This window comes from Melopsittacus undulatus, chromosome 3, assembly GCF_012275295.1.
Source record: "Melopsittacus undulatus isolate bMelUnd1 chromosome 3, bMelUnd1.mat.Z, whole genome shotgun sequence".
NCBI classification, from domain to species: domain Eukaryota; kingdom Metazoa; phylum Chordata; class Aves; order Psittaciformes; family Psittaculidae; genus Melopsittacus; species Melopsittacus undulatus.
Window position 1 is genome coordinate 116,214,498 of NC_047529.1, and position 16,473 is coordinate 116,230,970.

At 44.3% G+C, this 16,473-nt stretch overlaps 1 protein-coding gene across 8 annotated transcripts in view; it reads left to right on the plus strand.

Annotated features, from left to right (window-relative positions):
- DTL (denticleless E3 ubiquitin protein ligase homolog) overlaps window positions 1-14,641 on the plus strand; it is a 62,477-nt gene extending 47,836 nt beyond the window's left edge. For all 8 annotated transcript variants that reach the window (XM_031044456.2, XM_031044459.2, XM_034060657.1 and 5 more), the window contains 6 exons: window positions 569-673; window positions 2,636-2,748; window positions 6,237-6,326; window positions 6,865-7,003; window positions 11,662-12,500; window positions 13,973-14,641. In XM_031044456.2, the coding sequence (XP_030900316.2) occupies window positions 569-673; window positions 2,636-2,748; window positions 6,237-6,326; window positions 6,865-7,003; window positions 11,662-12,500; window positions 13,973-14,041 (1,355 nt within the window). In that variant the 3' untranslated portion in view covers window positions 14,042-14,641. The remainder of the gene's footprint in view (window positions 1-568; window positions 674-2,635; window positions 2,749-6,236; window positions 6,327-6,864; window positions 7,004-11,661; window positions 12,501-13,972) is intronic.
- The last annotated feature ends 1,832 nt before the right edge of the window (window positions 14,642-16,473 follow it).

Consider the following 16,473-nt stretch of genomic DNA (forward strand, 5'->3'; position numbering starts at 1 on the left):
GTACTGCTTTTGTCTGCATTGTTCTGTGCTTCTCTGTGTCTTAACGCCTTACAATGCTGTGGTGCAACACAGCAGTTCCTGCTGGTGTGTCTAATCCCCTATCTAAACATGGGAATGGTCGAGTGGCAGTCCCAAGAACATGAGGGAAATCCTCAAGGAGCTGGTTGTGAAGTAATTTACTTGCGGGGAAAGATTTTACTTGAGCCTGAATCACTGGTGAATCAGAGGATGGTTTAATCTACCAAAGCCTGAGGGTTTCTGTTTCTTCCTAATCTCTGCTTCTACAATTGTTATCCACTTGAGTTGTTCCTGTTATCCACTTGAAACTAGCAAATAAATCACTTGCCTGCTCTGAAGGTGAGATTGCTTCCTAAATATATATTATTACAGAAACTTCCCTTCTTCAGGAAGTGCTCTGACAAACTGTCCAATGACAATCTCATACATGATAGAGATCCCTTCCCAAGTCCCCTCTCTAGGTATTTCTTTGAGGATGCCTGTTTTCCAGACTGTTGTGGGGTTTTTTGTGGAGTTATTTCCTATGAAGAATTTCTCTCTTTGTCAATAGGATATTCCAGCCTGGTTTTGGATTCCACTGGTGCTAATCTGTTTGCTAACTGCACTGATGACAGTATCTACATGTTCAATATGACGAGTTCGAGGACCACTCCAGGTAAGCATCGTATCTGTGAAAGCAGCTGTTTAAAACAGATGTTATAGGGTGTAGAAAGGTGAGTTTCTCCCTGTGATATAGAGAGACACAGACCAGATTGAACACTTAGAAAACCCATTCCATGCTCTTCTGTTTAATCTTACCTGTTACAAGGGCTGTTGATATTTTGTGATGAGCTATCCATATAAAATGAATAGCACAAAAATTTACACAAGTGCAGATGCTGTTTCACCCAGAGACTAGCGGTAACTTGCATGTTGATCCTAGTTACCTGGTGAGGGAATGGCTAGTGTCCAGCTGCTGCCCATCTGAAGCAAGGATGAATCTGCTTACTGGCAGTCGCTGTTGTCTCAGACTCTTAGGTATGAATCCATGTAGAGTGACCACCTGAGATGTGTTCAGGTATTTTAAGGTATCTTTAAAATGTAGCTTCTCCCACAGTCTCTGGGAGAAGGCGTTTTGTGGAGTCACTTTAGCTTTTTGGATGCCTTCAGTTCTGCATCTGTGACCTTCCCATTGGCAAGGTTATCCCACAGCCCCTGGCACACTGAGCGGCTCTGTCAAAGCCAGTGGCTGCTCCTCAGAAGGCAGCAAGACTTGTTAGATGCATTCCAGCCACACACGTGACTTAGTTTCCATTGCTTTTTCTCAGCCTCTCAGTTAATTGACATGGAGTGAACAATGTGTCCTTATGTTAGCTCCTCAGGAAAGCGGTCTGGTGAGTGGGAATGCTTCCAGAGGCCAGAAGTGCTGCAAGTAGTAAATATTACTAGCTCAGATGTTGAGGTTAACCCCAGTGCCACCGCTGAGGTGTGGAAATACACTCACTGGGCTGTCCCTCCAAAGCACAGCACATCCCATCCTCAGCCTCCTCATGGAGCTCTTCCCTTCTGTGTGCAGCTGATAAAGCCCAGCAAGCAGCCTGGGTTCATCCAGGCAGATAAAACATGTGCTGCTGTTCCCGCAGAGGGCAGTGCCTGCCTGCGGGATGCTGCCTGTCTCCTCGCTCAGCAGCTTCTATACAGGTTGTGGCTGCTCCTATGTAGTACTGAGGCAGCTTTAGCTTGCAGGGGAACATGAGTTCATCCTCACTGTAACAGGACTTGCTGGTTGGTCTGGCTTTGGAAGGGACCTGCTGTCTGGTAATCACTGAGAGCTGTGGGTAAAAACAGGGGGATATTTTGGGGTGCTGCAACATTTCAAAGTGTGCCAAAGGCAGCTGCACGTCCTCTGGTCTGTGGGTTGCCTCCTCTCCAAAAATCACTATTAAAATGGGGCTGGTAGATGGTACTGGGTCAGGAAACTCAACCCTTCCACCCTCCTGAGGGGATGGGATGGGATGCAGCCAGGTGCTGTACCTCCACACTCAACTCTTGTGCCAGCTCTTCTGGTCCTCACAAGAGAAGGAATGGCAAGTACTCAGGGTGATGGTTTCAAGGCTTTAGCAAACGCTACCAAGGCTTTAATACAGGCAGCGTGGCTGACACAATGCAAGTCTTGATGAAATGAGGATGTTGGCAGCAGGACAAAGGAGCAGTGAGTGCTTTTATTGCCACCTGGGTGGAAGAAGGCCCTTGCTATGTGTTCTGCGCAACTGCTCTTGTTAATGTAGTGGGGTAATGGTGACTGAGGGAGGAAGAGACAAGGAACCTTCAATGGAGTAGTGGGACAGGGCAGGTCTCAGTCTTCCTGTGGTATGGGTCAAGTTAAGCTTTGAAGAGGCTGCCACTGCTGTCTAATGATGTGGAGAGAGTTGTTGCTTCATTTGGAAAGCCTGAAGGGCTTTCATTGACTAATGAAAAGCCAGAGCCCCAGAGCAAGGGAGCAGCAGTGCAACCACTTTCTCCAGAGGACATGTGGCTAGGCAGGAAAAGCCTGTAAGATCAGCACTCCTTGCGCAACTGACTCCATGGCTGTGCACCGTGTAGGGCTTTTATTTACTGGGGTTTTCCCTTTTCACAGTGGCAGTTTTCAGCGGGCACCAGAATTCAACCTTTTACATCAAATCCAGCACCAGTCCAGATGACCAGTTCCTGGTCAGTGGCTCCAGTGACTGCAATGCGTACATCTGGAAGGTGAGGTGGTTGGGAGAGACCCAGGTCAGCAAACCAGGGCTGCTCCGCTTTTCCATTTCATTTACTTTTCATGTTCATGTAGGACACTCCCTGCTTCCCACTCCTCCTCGAAGCAGCATGGATTTAGCTTCTGGTGTGTTGTGTCCAGAGTGTGTTTGTTGCTGTTGAGGCTGGATGTAACTCTTTCATGTAAAACAGAGCTAACCTCCTGCCATCAATACATCTCTCATCACTGCTGCTGATCTTAATCTGGTTTTAATGGGCATTAAAATCCTCTTTCAATCCTGTTGATTCAGCCAGCTGTGACAAGTGGACAGACAGCTCTTGGTTAGTATTTAGCAGTATTAGCCAAAATCTTAGCAATTTCATTGTTTCAAAGGGCACTCTTTGTCCCCTTTTTCAAGCTCTTGCTTCAGACAGTTTTTCTTCATGCTTAATGTACAGCGGTTAAAGTATTTGCAGTACAGCAAGGGCTCAGCCATAGCCTTCATCAGAACTCAAAAGCACCGTCTGACAGCCAGGAGGCTTTGTCATTTGGCACCTGGCACTGACATGTAGGAAATGCAAATGTCACCAAGTTAATAGCAGGGACCTCAGAATAAGGCATGCTTCAAGTTCTGTTCACCATATGGGAGCAGAATAGACTTCTTACCGAAGCAGAATAGGCAGCAGCCACACGTGTCTGACTCCCTGTTTCAGGTTTAGGGGAATTTTTAGGGGATGCTGACCTGTTTACCCTTTTTGATAGGGGTTTGAAAGGACAATACAACCCTTGCAGAGCAGAGGGTGAGCCTGCTGAGGCTGTGGTTTGAGCATGTAGTCTCTTTGATGGGAGAACACTTGTAAGCAGCTGGGTTGGTTACTCAGTAGCAGCAGGAGTGCCATAGCCAAGTGGTGTAATTTTAACCTTCCTCATGCTCTGTGTGAGTTCAGCAAAAATACCTGTGCAAACTTGAGCTGTGCATCCTGCATCTGTGTCCTTTGATACTTCCTTGGAACGCTGGCTGGGACTGGGTCGAGAGCATTCATACATGTCATTACACCTCAAAGTTTAAGCACGAGGCATATTGAGAATGCAATCTTGTACAGAAGGCTTCTGTTGCTGTCACATGTGAGTGACAGATCATATTGCATATTTATCAAATCATCAGATGATTACTTTTATTTTAATCATAGTCATGTTAGAAAGTGGGACTTGGAGCAAAACCCTCTCTTTTGAGATCTGTCATATCCAGAGGCTTCTTAATTTGTTCTAAATGTTGGCAGATCTGACTCTGAAACATGTGTCTTCCTGGCATGCTGTGAAAAAACATGGTTAGATATTGCATGAGCAATTAACAGTTAACACTGGGAAGAATTTAATGAAGAGCACTAGCTTTCATATATAGAAAAGGATGAAGGCAGAGGAAGACCTTGCTGAGGAATGAAACACAAAGCAGGACCTTGTTCAGAATATGTCTTCAAGAGATTTTAGCAGCAGTGCAAGTTGTGTTTGGGTCATCATTCCCAAGAACACTGTGGCTAGAAGTTATTGCTGACAAGGATGCTGAGTCTTTTTTCCATACATAAATCACTTCCAGGCACTGAACACTTGCTTTATTGTGTTGTTTCTTTGGGGTTTAATTACTAGCCCGTTGATTAATGAACTGCCTCTTGAACAACCCAAAGATTATAAAAGCCAGAAAGCAGAGAGGTTTCTCCGCACAAATATGGCACCTAACTGAGATACCTTCTGGTAATAAAATTATCCTATATAGACATATACTTCCATTGTCCTTTGAGTCCTTTGGTATGGACCACCCTGAGGTGGATTAGGTTACCCTTAGGTTTTCCAAGCATTGTAATTCTAAGTGCTTCTGTATCTTGTGGTACTTTAAGCTATACATATACTATTCTATACTGCATCTTGAAGATGGATACAACATCTGTTTCAGTGAGTAGAGTAACTAATAAAGTCTCATTTCCTAGTTTTCTCTTTTTACCCGTTCCACAATAGCTCCCACTTCCCCACCAATATCCTGTCAAATCAGGCAAAAAGCAGCATGTGCTGTGGCTAATCCTGCCTTAATACGCACTGGCTGACCTACTGTCTTCTGCCAAACACAGTGGACACAGCTATAGCTATGCACGTTCCTTTAGTTTGCAATAACATCAGTTTGGTGTAGTTGATTTAAATCACACCAGTATAGTGGAAAACCCGTGTGTCTCAGCAAGAGTAATTCTCCTCCTCTGCTTTTCTTTCAGCCATCAGTTACTACTGATTAGACACTATGCTATTGTGTCTGTTATGCACGTAGAGCAAGATTGCTATTAAAAGTAAACAAAGGTGTTCTCTGCACCGAGATCTCCTGTTGTTTATTCCCATCATAGGGATTTAATTTCCATGGCGTTGCATGTTTTGGCAGAGAAGGGAATATTCTGACCAAGTCATTTAGTCAAGTGATTGCCTCTGCTATGCCACTAAAAGAAAAAAGCTGCCTGTTAGGATGAACCTGTTTGCAGCAGAACAGCTTTAAGATCTGAAGCTGGATATTCAGTTGTGGGTTTGCAGGCTGTTGTAGGAGGTGATTCACAAGAGCAAAACTTAAGTGTAAATCAGAAGTCTTGCATCTTCCTTTGAAATCTATACGTAATGTCTGCTACTTTGCCCACACAGTAAAGGATCTGTTCATTCACTTAGTCATTTATGCAAATCCCCTTAATAAATCCCCCTTATGAATGTCACATTGATAAGAGTGACTCATAGCTTCAGAGAGGATTTCCTGCTGAAAGCATGAAAACTTGGATATAATCTGTGTGTGTGTATATATGTGTGCTTTCTTCCTTGGGCCACTTAATGCTAGCTTCAGCTCTGTCTAGCACTTAACATGACCTGTAATCAAGGGGTCATGTCAATGCTTTGATTATTATGTAGTTTCATGAACTCTTAAGAGTGTCTCTGGTCCAGCTGATTGGTTGGAGGAGCTACAGGCACTTGGCAGGCACACAAATGCTGGTTCTGAAGCCAGGGAAGATTCATCCATAAGGATTTAGTTGGTGGCAGTTTTATTCCTTTAATGAACCGTTGACCTGTTATTTGGGCTCTTGTAAAAAGGCAGCAGAATGTATTTGCCTATCCTCATTCAAAGTATAAGCCTCCCAAGTTTTTCAGCATCTTACCTAGAATAGGTAGAGGTACTTAAGAGTAAAATGCTTGTGTTGTGTTCTGGGGTGACAACTCTGGAGGCAGAAATACAGTGTGTAGCAGGAATTGAACAAGTGTTTCCAGGCAAGTCAGTACATCTCAATCCTGACCAGCTGCTTCCCCTCAAAATGAAACATGAACTGGTTCCATCAGTTGTTGCCTTATGATGAAAGGCTGAGAGCATTTGATTTATCCATCTCGTATAGGAAAGATGGGAAGTATTCATATGCTGAGGGGTCTTTTAGTGATAAGTGTTAGACTGCAGGGCTGACTGTAATACTTGTTTTCCTATGGAACTTTTAAGGTTTCTGAGCCCAGCCTTCCTCCACGGATACTGCTTGGTCACTCTCAGGAAGTTACTTCCATTGCTTGGTGTCCTTCAGACTTCACTAAGGTTTGTTTTCTGGAATACCATCTTTTCCATGAAACAATGGGCAGGGATGCATAACACTGGACCATGGCACCCAAGCCTCTGTCCAGCCTGGCCTTCTTGGTGTGTTGCAACTGTTTGTCCCCAAGCAAAAAAGGCCCTGAGTAACAGAGACAGACTTAGGTGCAGGTGCAAAGAGCAGCATGGCCTCTTTTGTCTGCTGGGTGATTAAGATCTCTAAACGTGTGCTGGCCCTTCCTGAGCAGACTGTCACCTCTCACGGAGTTACACGAGGCAAACTGTACCTGGTGACTGATGTCTCTCGTAGAACAGACATAAAGGTAGCAGCCTTTGCCTGCTCTAAAGCAGATGCTGCTGTCTGTTATAGTAATGAAACAGAGTTGGGTTGTTTTGTTTGGTTTATGGGTAAATCTTGTACCCTCTCAACCCTTCACCCTCATTCATATTGGCATGGTGTGTCGGGTGTAGCTGTTGCAGTTCACTTGGCTGGTAATCCATAGGATGTGCCTTGGTTACTCCAACAAAATGATTTTTACTGTAGATTGCTACTTGCTCTGATGACAACACTGTGAGGATTTGGCGCTTACAACGTCATCCTGAGGAGGAGAAGTCAGCATCCAGCAAAGTCAACTTGGTGGGCTGGTCCACTCAGAAGAAGCCACAAGAACAGCGTGGAGCAGGTAAGGCCCCTCAGCTGAGATACCCAGCTCTGCAGCCTGGCTTCTGAAGTTTGGCTGTTCTCTGTACCAACAAAACCCTTTGGCTTGTCTTATTATTCTCCTGTTTTTTCATATAGCCAGGCAAACACTTCTATTTGTAATTACTTCTACCACCACCAAGACAAGAAGGCTGAAATAGCTGACAAGCATTCTGAAGTATGACCAGACTGCAGAGCAAATATTCATTAATACAGTTTGTTGGGCAGCCAGATTTTTAGTGGGAATAAGTAAGTTTTGGTAACTGAATAGCCAAAGGAGATGTCGTATGTGCCATTTAATGTGTGCGTGCACTCTGGCAACAAATCACACTTCTTTATATCAAATAATAACTGAAAGCAGTATGATTGTATGCTCTTTCCTGGTCGCTAGTTAACCCAGCAAAGGGCTGACAGCACATACACAGCCTTGGAACTCGGAACTATTTCCTCCTGCCCAGTAGTCATGTTACTGTAAAAAGCAGTCAGAGAAGCTCTCTGAGACTCAATGTGGAGGTTGAGAAAGCACCATTCTTTATTTGCAGCACTGGGTGCACACACGAGTAGCTCTGCAAAGGGGAGCACACCCGATACTTGCCGGCAGCAGCTCTATATTGAGCATACTCATGCATATTCACAGCTTTCCCATGAGGTTATTTACATATTCATGAGATTTCCAGAACTAATTATACTGTTTGCATCCTAATTACGCATGGGCTTTCTTGCTGCATGGGAGTCTTTGGTGGTCATTGACAGTCTTCCTCGCTGTGGTTACTGAATGAGCCCAGTGCTTGCTCATGCTTGTAAGGTCCTAGTGCCCAGCTAGCAGTTGCTATGTCCTTGCTTCTGCTCTGTTCCAGTCTCACTCCACGGTGGGCACCATTCTGCTGTCTTGAAGGCTGGCATCCTTGGTCTTATTTACTGTCTCCTTAGTTATCAGACCCATGATGTCCCTTCCTTCATCAGCAAAACATTCCTTTTTCTCTATGTGTTAGTAGGTTAGAACAGCTTGGCCTATTCTACTATGTTAAAGGCACACACATGATTAGCTTAAAATTTACGCTTATAGTTGAATTCTACACGGATCTCTTTGCTGCTGCTATCAATATTACTGCTCTTTCTGCAGCTTCATACAGTGGTACCGTCTATGCAGACAAATGCCACACAGTGAAAGTACTTCCAAAATGTGTATAGACAATCACTATGTGATCGTAATGTTGCAGAATTAATCAGTGGCATTAATCTATTCACATGTTAAGGCTAGTTAACAAATGCCTAGGTGATCAGACAAGCTGTGCAGCAGGCTCTCACAGCTCACCACCCCTACTCACTGGACAGTACCCTAGACCGGAAGAAAGAAGGTCCCTGAATCGTAACACTACTTTAACTTGTTTGAAACTTATGTTTTATTATAGGTGAAAGGTGAGTAAATGCCCAGAAAGTGAAATAAGATTAGCTTCTCTGTGGAGTAGCTCTGAAGCTAAGAATACAATAGCTTCCCAGCAGCTGCTGCTGTGACTTCCTGTGTTTCACCTATCTTTTCTAGCCACCTTCCAAATGAATTTCACCTTGGCTAACACAAAGGCTGAAGGTCTCCAAATCCTCCTAATGGGATAACATTACCTCTAAGATAACATTACCTCTAACCTTTTGCCAGTGAGTAGCAGTCTTGCAGGAAGCTTGCAGGACAATAGCAGGGCGAGTGCCAGGTCTATTCTGTAGCTGGTGAATGCTTTGTGTGCACGCTCTGCTTCAGAGAGGGCTCAAAATTCACTTTGTGTACTAGTTTCAGCAAAAGAGAAGTAGGTGCAGGTCTAGTCCAGAAGCCTGAAACCTGAAGTAGCTTTTACATTAAAACTTCACAAGTCAGCTTTGGCAATTATACCAGAAAAAGCCTTTATTTCTCCTCGCCCTTGCTGCATTGAAGCAACGCAGGAGGAAAGAGGAAGTACACAGACACTGCAAACACAACAGCAGGCTTCCTGCTGACCTTGGGTCTTGAGCACAAAGCACGTGCTGTTAGCATGTAGGAGTTATCTGCAGAGACTGATTCAGAGCTAACAAGCCGAGTACTATTTCAGACCTGCTGGGATGACAGCTAGGTAGCTCCCCACCCATTTCTGTGGAGCAAATGGTGAGATTGAGGTGGTGTATGGGCTGCTGACCTCTGTCATCAAGTGTAGCAAGCACAATTTCCTGTCCTTTAGAAATGATTTTTGTGGTTTCCCACTTTCTCCATTTCCTTTGTGTAATCAAATTCCTGGAGCAGGGCTGTGCGTGGCCTGTTTGTGACTTCAGTCTGGAGACTGATATCAGTTGAGAAGATTTGTAGCAGAGAAGGTAGGAAACCACTGAAATAACCTCCTTTGGTGTTACACAGGTTGACTGCAGGTATTTACAGTATTGTATGACATTGCAATGGTAGCATAAAAGGCAACAGCTTGGAACTGGCCTAGTAGAAGCCTGAATAATGCAGTCTTTAAAAGAAACTTGATCTTCATATTCTTTATCTCAAGGTTGGGGATGTTTCTCAAGTTTGGGTTTGCTTCTTGCCATGACACCCATCCACCTCTCAGAAAAGCTTTGTTTTCCCCTATCCAGTGTCTTCACAGTATAACTTTCAAGCTGTTCTGGGATCAAGAGTGCTTATACCAAGCTAGTCATGCAATGTTTCCACTGTATGAATTTGTAGATGATCATTAAGGGACCAGGAGTTGCTGAGCTTGCTACTTCTCTTCTTCCTCTAGGAGCTCAGGTTTTTAAGTGCCACTAATTCCCCAGTTGAGATATTATTGTCTTGTAAGTGCTCATTAAAGTAAAGAATGTGAGAAGTAATTTTGGGAGTTACTTTCTATTAGTCCAGATGGAAGCAAGTTGTCACAAAGCAGCAGATTTTATAGGGAAAGGAGCCTTTAACTCTGTTTTATGTTACAGTGGTTTGTAGTGGGACGTGTTAGTATTGAATCTGATTTAAGTTTGCTCTGCTGCACCAGTACTTGTATTTTGGATACTAGATAATGCTAGTAAAAGAGGCTTGGTATGGTATATAATCAAAGAGTCATGTAGGCGCTCACTTGACATGTTATTTGTGAGACAGCCCAGTGCCCTAAAGAAAATGGCAGGTTATTCACACTAGACTTCTCATTGTTCTAATGAAGTGCTTTATAGTGCTAATGCTGAGATTAAATCCCTGGTATACAGAAAACATTTCGAGCTCTTGTGCTTAGCAATAGAAATGCATAGAGTAACTACGGTGCTACCCTGTTGGATCTCACCACGCTAGATGAATGAGAAAGCAGGCATCTAACAGACCCCCCAATGTGCTCTCTTTGGAGGGTGACAGAAATAAATGAAACAAAGCAAAACCAAACCTCTCTAATAGTGCTGCAGATCAAGATCTTTGCTATATATGATTCACACTGTCACTAGTAAGGTCCTTATGCCCCTACCTATGACTACTGTTCTAAGAAGCTGGGTATTCAGAAGCTCATTTTAAAAGCAGTGGGGTTTACATCTTCGCTAGTGAGCTCAAAAGCCACTGTGAAAGATCTGGTTTGGGATCATTTGTTTTAAAATAACAAGTTTCTAGAGTGACAGATTTGATTTTTCTCTGGGATTCAAGTTCTTGTTCAGAGTGTGAGGAATGTCTCACATCTCCCTGGGTGTGGTGAATAGCTACCATTCTCATATAGCATTGCAAGAATGCTCCAGCAAAAAGGTGAGAGAACGAAAGTATGTCCTTTCCTGTTCTCACTCCCTTCTTTTCCCAACTTTAAAATATGCAGCTATTAACACCTGCCTAGAAGCACTATTCATGTGGTAGCTTAAGGCTTCCATGGTATTCTCGTTATCTGTGGGACCTGCTCACAGTGCCTTTGTCCCTCCGATCAGCTGTGCAACCACTAAAGATGGTGGTGCAGTTGGGGACCAGCCTTTCTGTCAAGCAGCATCTCAGTACAGAGCTGGCTGGACTGAGCTGTTGCAAGGCTTCCAGCAAAGCTAGATAAACTTGAGAGAGTCAAGATCTATTTTGTCTGTCCATCAGTCATGGAATCACAGAATGGTTTGGGTTGGAAAAGACCTTACCGGTTTCAACCTCCTGCCATAGGCAGGGACACCTCACATATCTCCCCATCCAACCTGACCTTGAACACTGCCAGGGATGGGGCAGGCACAGCTTCTCTGGGCACCCTGTGCCAGCGCCTCAGCACCCTCACAGGGAACAGCTTCTGCCTTAGGTCTAACCTGAACTTGCCCTGTTTCACTCTGAACCCATCACCCCTTGTCCTATGGCTGCAGTCCCTGATGAAGAGTCCCTCTCCAGCATCCTTGCAAGGTCTCCACACAGCCAAGTCCCTTGGCTGTAGCTTATGTGAGGGTGCTCGTTACAGGAGGGATAGATGTCAGCCATTACACAAACGTGCTGTATTATACTTGCCAATATGACAGAGGGTTTTACGTAAGACTTGTAGAACTTCAACCAAAATTAGATGGATTTATGCAACCTCTTAATGCAAAGGGTATGCCTGAGAAGCAGGGTCAGTGCTGAATTCATCTCCTAGTTGTAAGGGGTGCTTATGCAAGGGCTGTCTTTAATCTGCTGTGCTGTGTTCCTCATCAGACTATGTGTTTCTTCCCTACCAGGGTGGCCAGCCAGCCCACAGAGTACTCCTGCCAAGGCCTTCACAGCAGGCAGCCTGTCCGTGTCCTCTCCACAGCCAGGTGCCTGTGCTCCCATGGACTCTGGAGACCTTCCCCTGTCCACAAACACTCCAACAGGCATTCTCCAAACCCAGTCTGCTGCAGCCTGCACCCCAGGCCAACAGAGCAGAACCAGCCCATGTGCTTCTCCCAGACTGATCCCTTCCTCCAAGATGTCCATTAAACACTGGGTTACAAGGACTCCATCCCCTTCTCCAGAAGTGGGCAAAAAGGCTCCTTCTCCTAGAAAAGCCCTGGCAGAAGTCACCCAAGGTGTCCTGGAAGCCACTTGCCCTCCTAAAGCCCCGCACTCACAGCTTGAAAAGCGTGCCAAGAGAAGGCTTGACTGCAGCAAGGGGGATGATGCAGGGCAGAAGTGTCTGCAGGCCTGTAGCTGTGTGACTGAACTGGACCATGCAGCGAAGAAATCCAAGCTGAACCTATGGCATTTGGCTGCAGACCAAAAAGCTTGTGATGAAGGCTCCTTCAGCATGGCTGGCTTGGATAACGACCACAGCCCAGAAGAGCCTTCCTTTCCTGGAAGCCATATGAACCAACTGAGCCTTCAAAATGCCCCCCATTCTTGCAGATCTCCACACGGGAAAGCCACTGAAGTGATGGATAAAGAGAATAGCTCACCTGAAAGGAAAAACTGGTTGTCTGCTCTGGGGGAGAAGCGACGGACTGGCAGAGCCGGCAGCCAGAACACATCCAACAGCCCCCCAGCATCTTGCAGTCCTTGTGCCAAGCGACAAGAGGCAGCAGCCGCTCCACCAAGAACTGTAAGTAGGGTGATGAGTGACAATGGTCATGAAAGTTGTCCCTAGCTGCCACTTGTCCCCTTGTTTATTCTCTCCTGTGTAGGCATTCAAAGAATTACCCAATCTCCTTTGGCTATGGACAAAAGGGAGGATTTCTGGCCTACAAAGTTAGATAAGTTAATGCTGTTATCCACTAGTCCTCTCTGTGCAGGAACATCATTTTTACGATGATGGCTTCCCTCATTTTGAAGGGACTTAGGGCACAGATTTGCTCAGAGATCCTTGCAGTCCCAGGCTGGATGTTCAGAGGATGTAGCCATCATCTCTACTCTGAGAAGCACAACAATGGCAGTACCTTTTCTGGCAGATCTACCATATATGTATCATTGCCACATCCGCCTGTTTACGTTACTGGAAAGCCACTTGCCAGTGGAAGAAAGCGCTAAATCCTATTCTAGTCCAGGTAGCAAAGGGATTTGTTACCCATGCTAAAAGCATGGGGCTAAATAATGCCTTTGGTTCCTTCACTTGAAAACTATCAGAAAACAAAGAGTCAGAGGGCAGGATTCAACCTACATAATCCTGGTTTTGATGTAGAAGAACCCTGGCACAGAGCTCGCTCCAAGATCTGAAAGTTAAGCTTATAAAGCAGCTAAAATAGTTGGGCATGAGGGTTTACCTTGCAAACTGAGAAATGATAATTACCTTATTAAACCAAACCAGACTTGGCTCATCTCTGAAACTGGACTCCAAGTCCTGCAGTGTCTGTGACTCTAATTTCAGTAAATGCTAGGTATAACTTTCAATCATTAAATTTTAGTTGTACTCTCAATTGGATATTTGATGCTGGAAGTTGTTGCCATTATTAAGGCTTATTTTGGTATATTGTTTCTTACCTGATTTCACCTCTTGCAGCATTTCTATAAGGTATGAAGTAACTCCTTATGCAGAAAAGCTGAACTCTTCATGTAATGATTGTACCAAGAAATCTTGGTTATAGGAAACCTACAACTTCTTGTGCTTTATGCCATACATTTTTAAACACAAGTCAGAAAGATTTGCCCCTCTGAGAGATTACTATGGAATGATTACCTTTCCTGCCCAGTGTGCTCTCGTTCAGGTTTTGGAATGCTCCTGTGTTGCACCCAAAGCCTGAGGATGTGCCTGGAATACCAGCAGCATTCATTGATCTGCTACATCTTGGAAATCTGCAGTTCTCATCTGCTGTAGGGAAGCTGAAAGTGCAGCCAGAGCCCTTTTCTTATGGCAGGAAGACAGCCCTAGGATTTAACCGATGTTTCCTGTAGGTAGTAAGCCTCTTATCTGTGAGACAAAGAGATTACAGCAAAGAACCTTTCCTTTAGTATCTTAGTTGGGAAGCTAAACAAACTGGAGCAGTGACGGAGAGGAGACTCTGGGGCTCCTGCAGCATATGAACTGTTTAACCTAAAAACATTTCTTGTCAGTTTTGTTTGGTTTTTCCTTCTTCCTAGGCTGCAACCACTTCAGTTTCCATGAGGAAGATCTGCACATACTTCCACAGAAAGCCACCGGCTGACTGAAGCAGCATGCGGCAGTGGCACCTGATGGATGCTGACACTGCTATCAAGACCAGATTTCGCATCACCGACAGCGATGCACAGGGATTACAGCTTGTTGTCAAACATTCACAAACTTGGGGGTTTGTTCTTGTGTTTTTAAAGCTATTAACAGTAGAGGTCAGCTGAGGGTGGGCAGTCTACACCACACTTACCTGTGATCCATACCGACTCCAGATGATGGATTGGTTTAATAAAGAAAACGTGAGTATTTTTCACATGGCAACTGTAAAGAGTCCAAAGACAGCACCAGCTCTGCTGTGCATTGTTGACAGGCACATAGAGCTTGTCAGCTTAGGTTACTAAGCTGCCGTTGAAACTTCCCCTACTTAAGAATAATGTGTCAATCACTGCACCCTTCTGAAAAGCAGGTGTTTGTTGGAATGTGTGTAGAGGAACTTGGTGGAGGTAGGTCTGAATGGCATTTCTGCAGTTACTCTCCTAGTACTGCAATGACCACCCACTTCCAGCAGGGAGCTTAAGAATGCTTGACGTAATCATAAAAGACTTTTAAACACCCTGTATCCATCCTATGGTGATTACGGGTTAAGTGGAGACAAAGTATAATGAAGTAGGTAATGCCTGTACTCCTCTTGCCATCCCCTTTCTTCTCCAGTCTGAAAACTTCTGTATTGACCAACTCAGCCGGCTTTTGAACCATCAGCACTACAGCTACTAAGGCCTTTTATTTTCTATCCCATAACAGCCCATTGATCAGTCATCTCTTACAGATCCAGCCTGTAGCAAAGGCATTAATAACTGCTTGTTAACATAACTCCATAACACTTTTCTAGTGCAGAATTTATACAATAATAGCCTGTAGACTGGAGGAAGGGCACTTGACATTTTAGAAAGCACTTGACAGAGTTTCAATGTTAATATTAAGTGCTTTGCTACTGTAAGTCATCACTGAGGCTGATAGAAGAAGGTCACTGAAATGAGATCGCTGTCCTGCTAGCTAATGATACTAACTCTGCAGTCATGCTTTCACCAGGGGAGCTAGTAGAAGATCCTTATCTTAGGTTGGAGCATTTAATGTCTTCTGATATAATAGATCCTATGAACGTAAAACCAACCCAAAACCACACTGAATCCCTGTTAGGTTTGTCTTCTGCTAAAGAATGGAGGTATTCGAAAGGGATACGTTCCAGCTAGCTCATGTTTTCCATCTGAAGTTTCCACACCTACTTTACAGTGGCATCGAACAGTACAGAAGCTGAAAAGGATCAGAGGGAAACCTGCTGGTTTCTGTTTTATGTTTTAGATCTATTTGGAAAGGAAATGGATGGCTCGAGAGAAGGTGGCTTTTGTGAAAGGTCTCTCACAGCTACAAAGCAAAAGTAAAAGTGTAGTGTGCTTTTTTTATCATTACATCACTTCTTTTACCAGGAGCACTCGGGTACATACAGGAGCCGAACAACTCTCTCCTGTTTACTGAGTTACAGGCCATGATCTCATGAGCTTTGAGGAGATGCCATTAGGAAAGTGGGAAAGGTAATGAAGGCTTCAGGGTTTTGTTTTTTAAAGGAAGATGGATTTTTAGAGGTGATTGAATAGATCTAGTGTCAGGGCAAAACAAATATAAATGATCTGTTTCTTTAGTTTTAATCTACTGCTGGACATTAAGGTAGATGGAACTAGTAGAAATGTATTCTAAAATAGGTAGGTTTCAGATTTAATTCTTTCTTAATTATTAGAGCAACTGTGTAGGGTACAACCTGCTTGACTACAGCCAGTTTTCCATGCAGGATACTTCCATGTAGTCTGTAAATAATGGGCTGCAGAATAAGGAGAGTGGACCCTACTGAAGTACATGAGAGTCATCTGAAACATCAGCAACAGGATTTCACATTCCCCTGTTTCCTCCATAACATTTTTCTCCAGGAATGTTCTGCAACCAAACCAATTATCTCCTATATCTTGTAAATGGCTACCTAGAGTTGATTTGCACTAATGGGTTACCACATGGATGAATAATGTTATGTGGAGATGGGAGATTTTTCTCCTTTTAAATCATACAATCATGAACGGTTTGGGTTGGAAAGGACCTTAAGATCATCCAGTTCCAACCCATCTTCCATCAGCAGGGACACCTCACACTAAACCATGTCACCCAAGGCTCCATCCAACCTGGTCTTGAACACTGCCAGGGATGGAGAAGCCACAGCTTCCCTGGCAACCCATTCCAGTGCCTCAGCACCCTCACAGGGAAGAACTTCCTTATATCTAAGCTGAACTTCCCTTGTTTAAACCTGAATGTCCACACCACCCTAAATTGACCTACTGAGATTAAAGAAAACACTGTTGTGGCACAGAAAGCGTTTTAGGTACCATCTGTATATGGTGTATATATACTTCCTTAACAAGTTTTGTTTAGAAATAGATGCTTTCCAGCC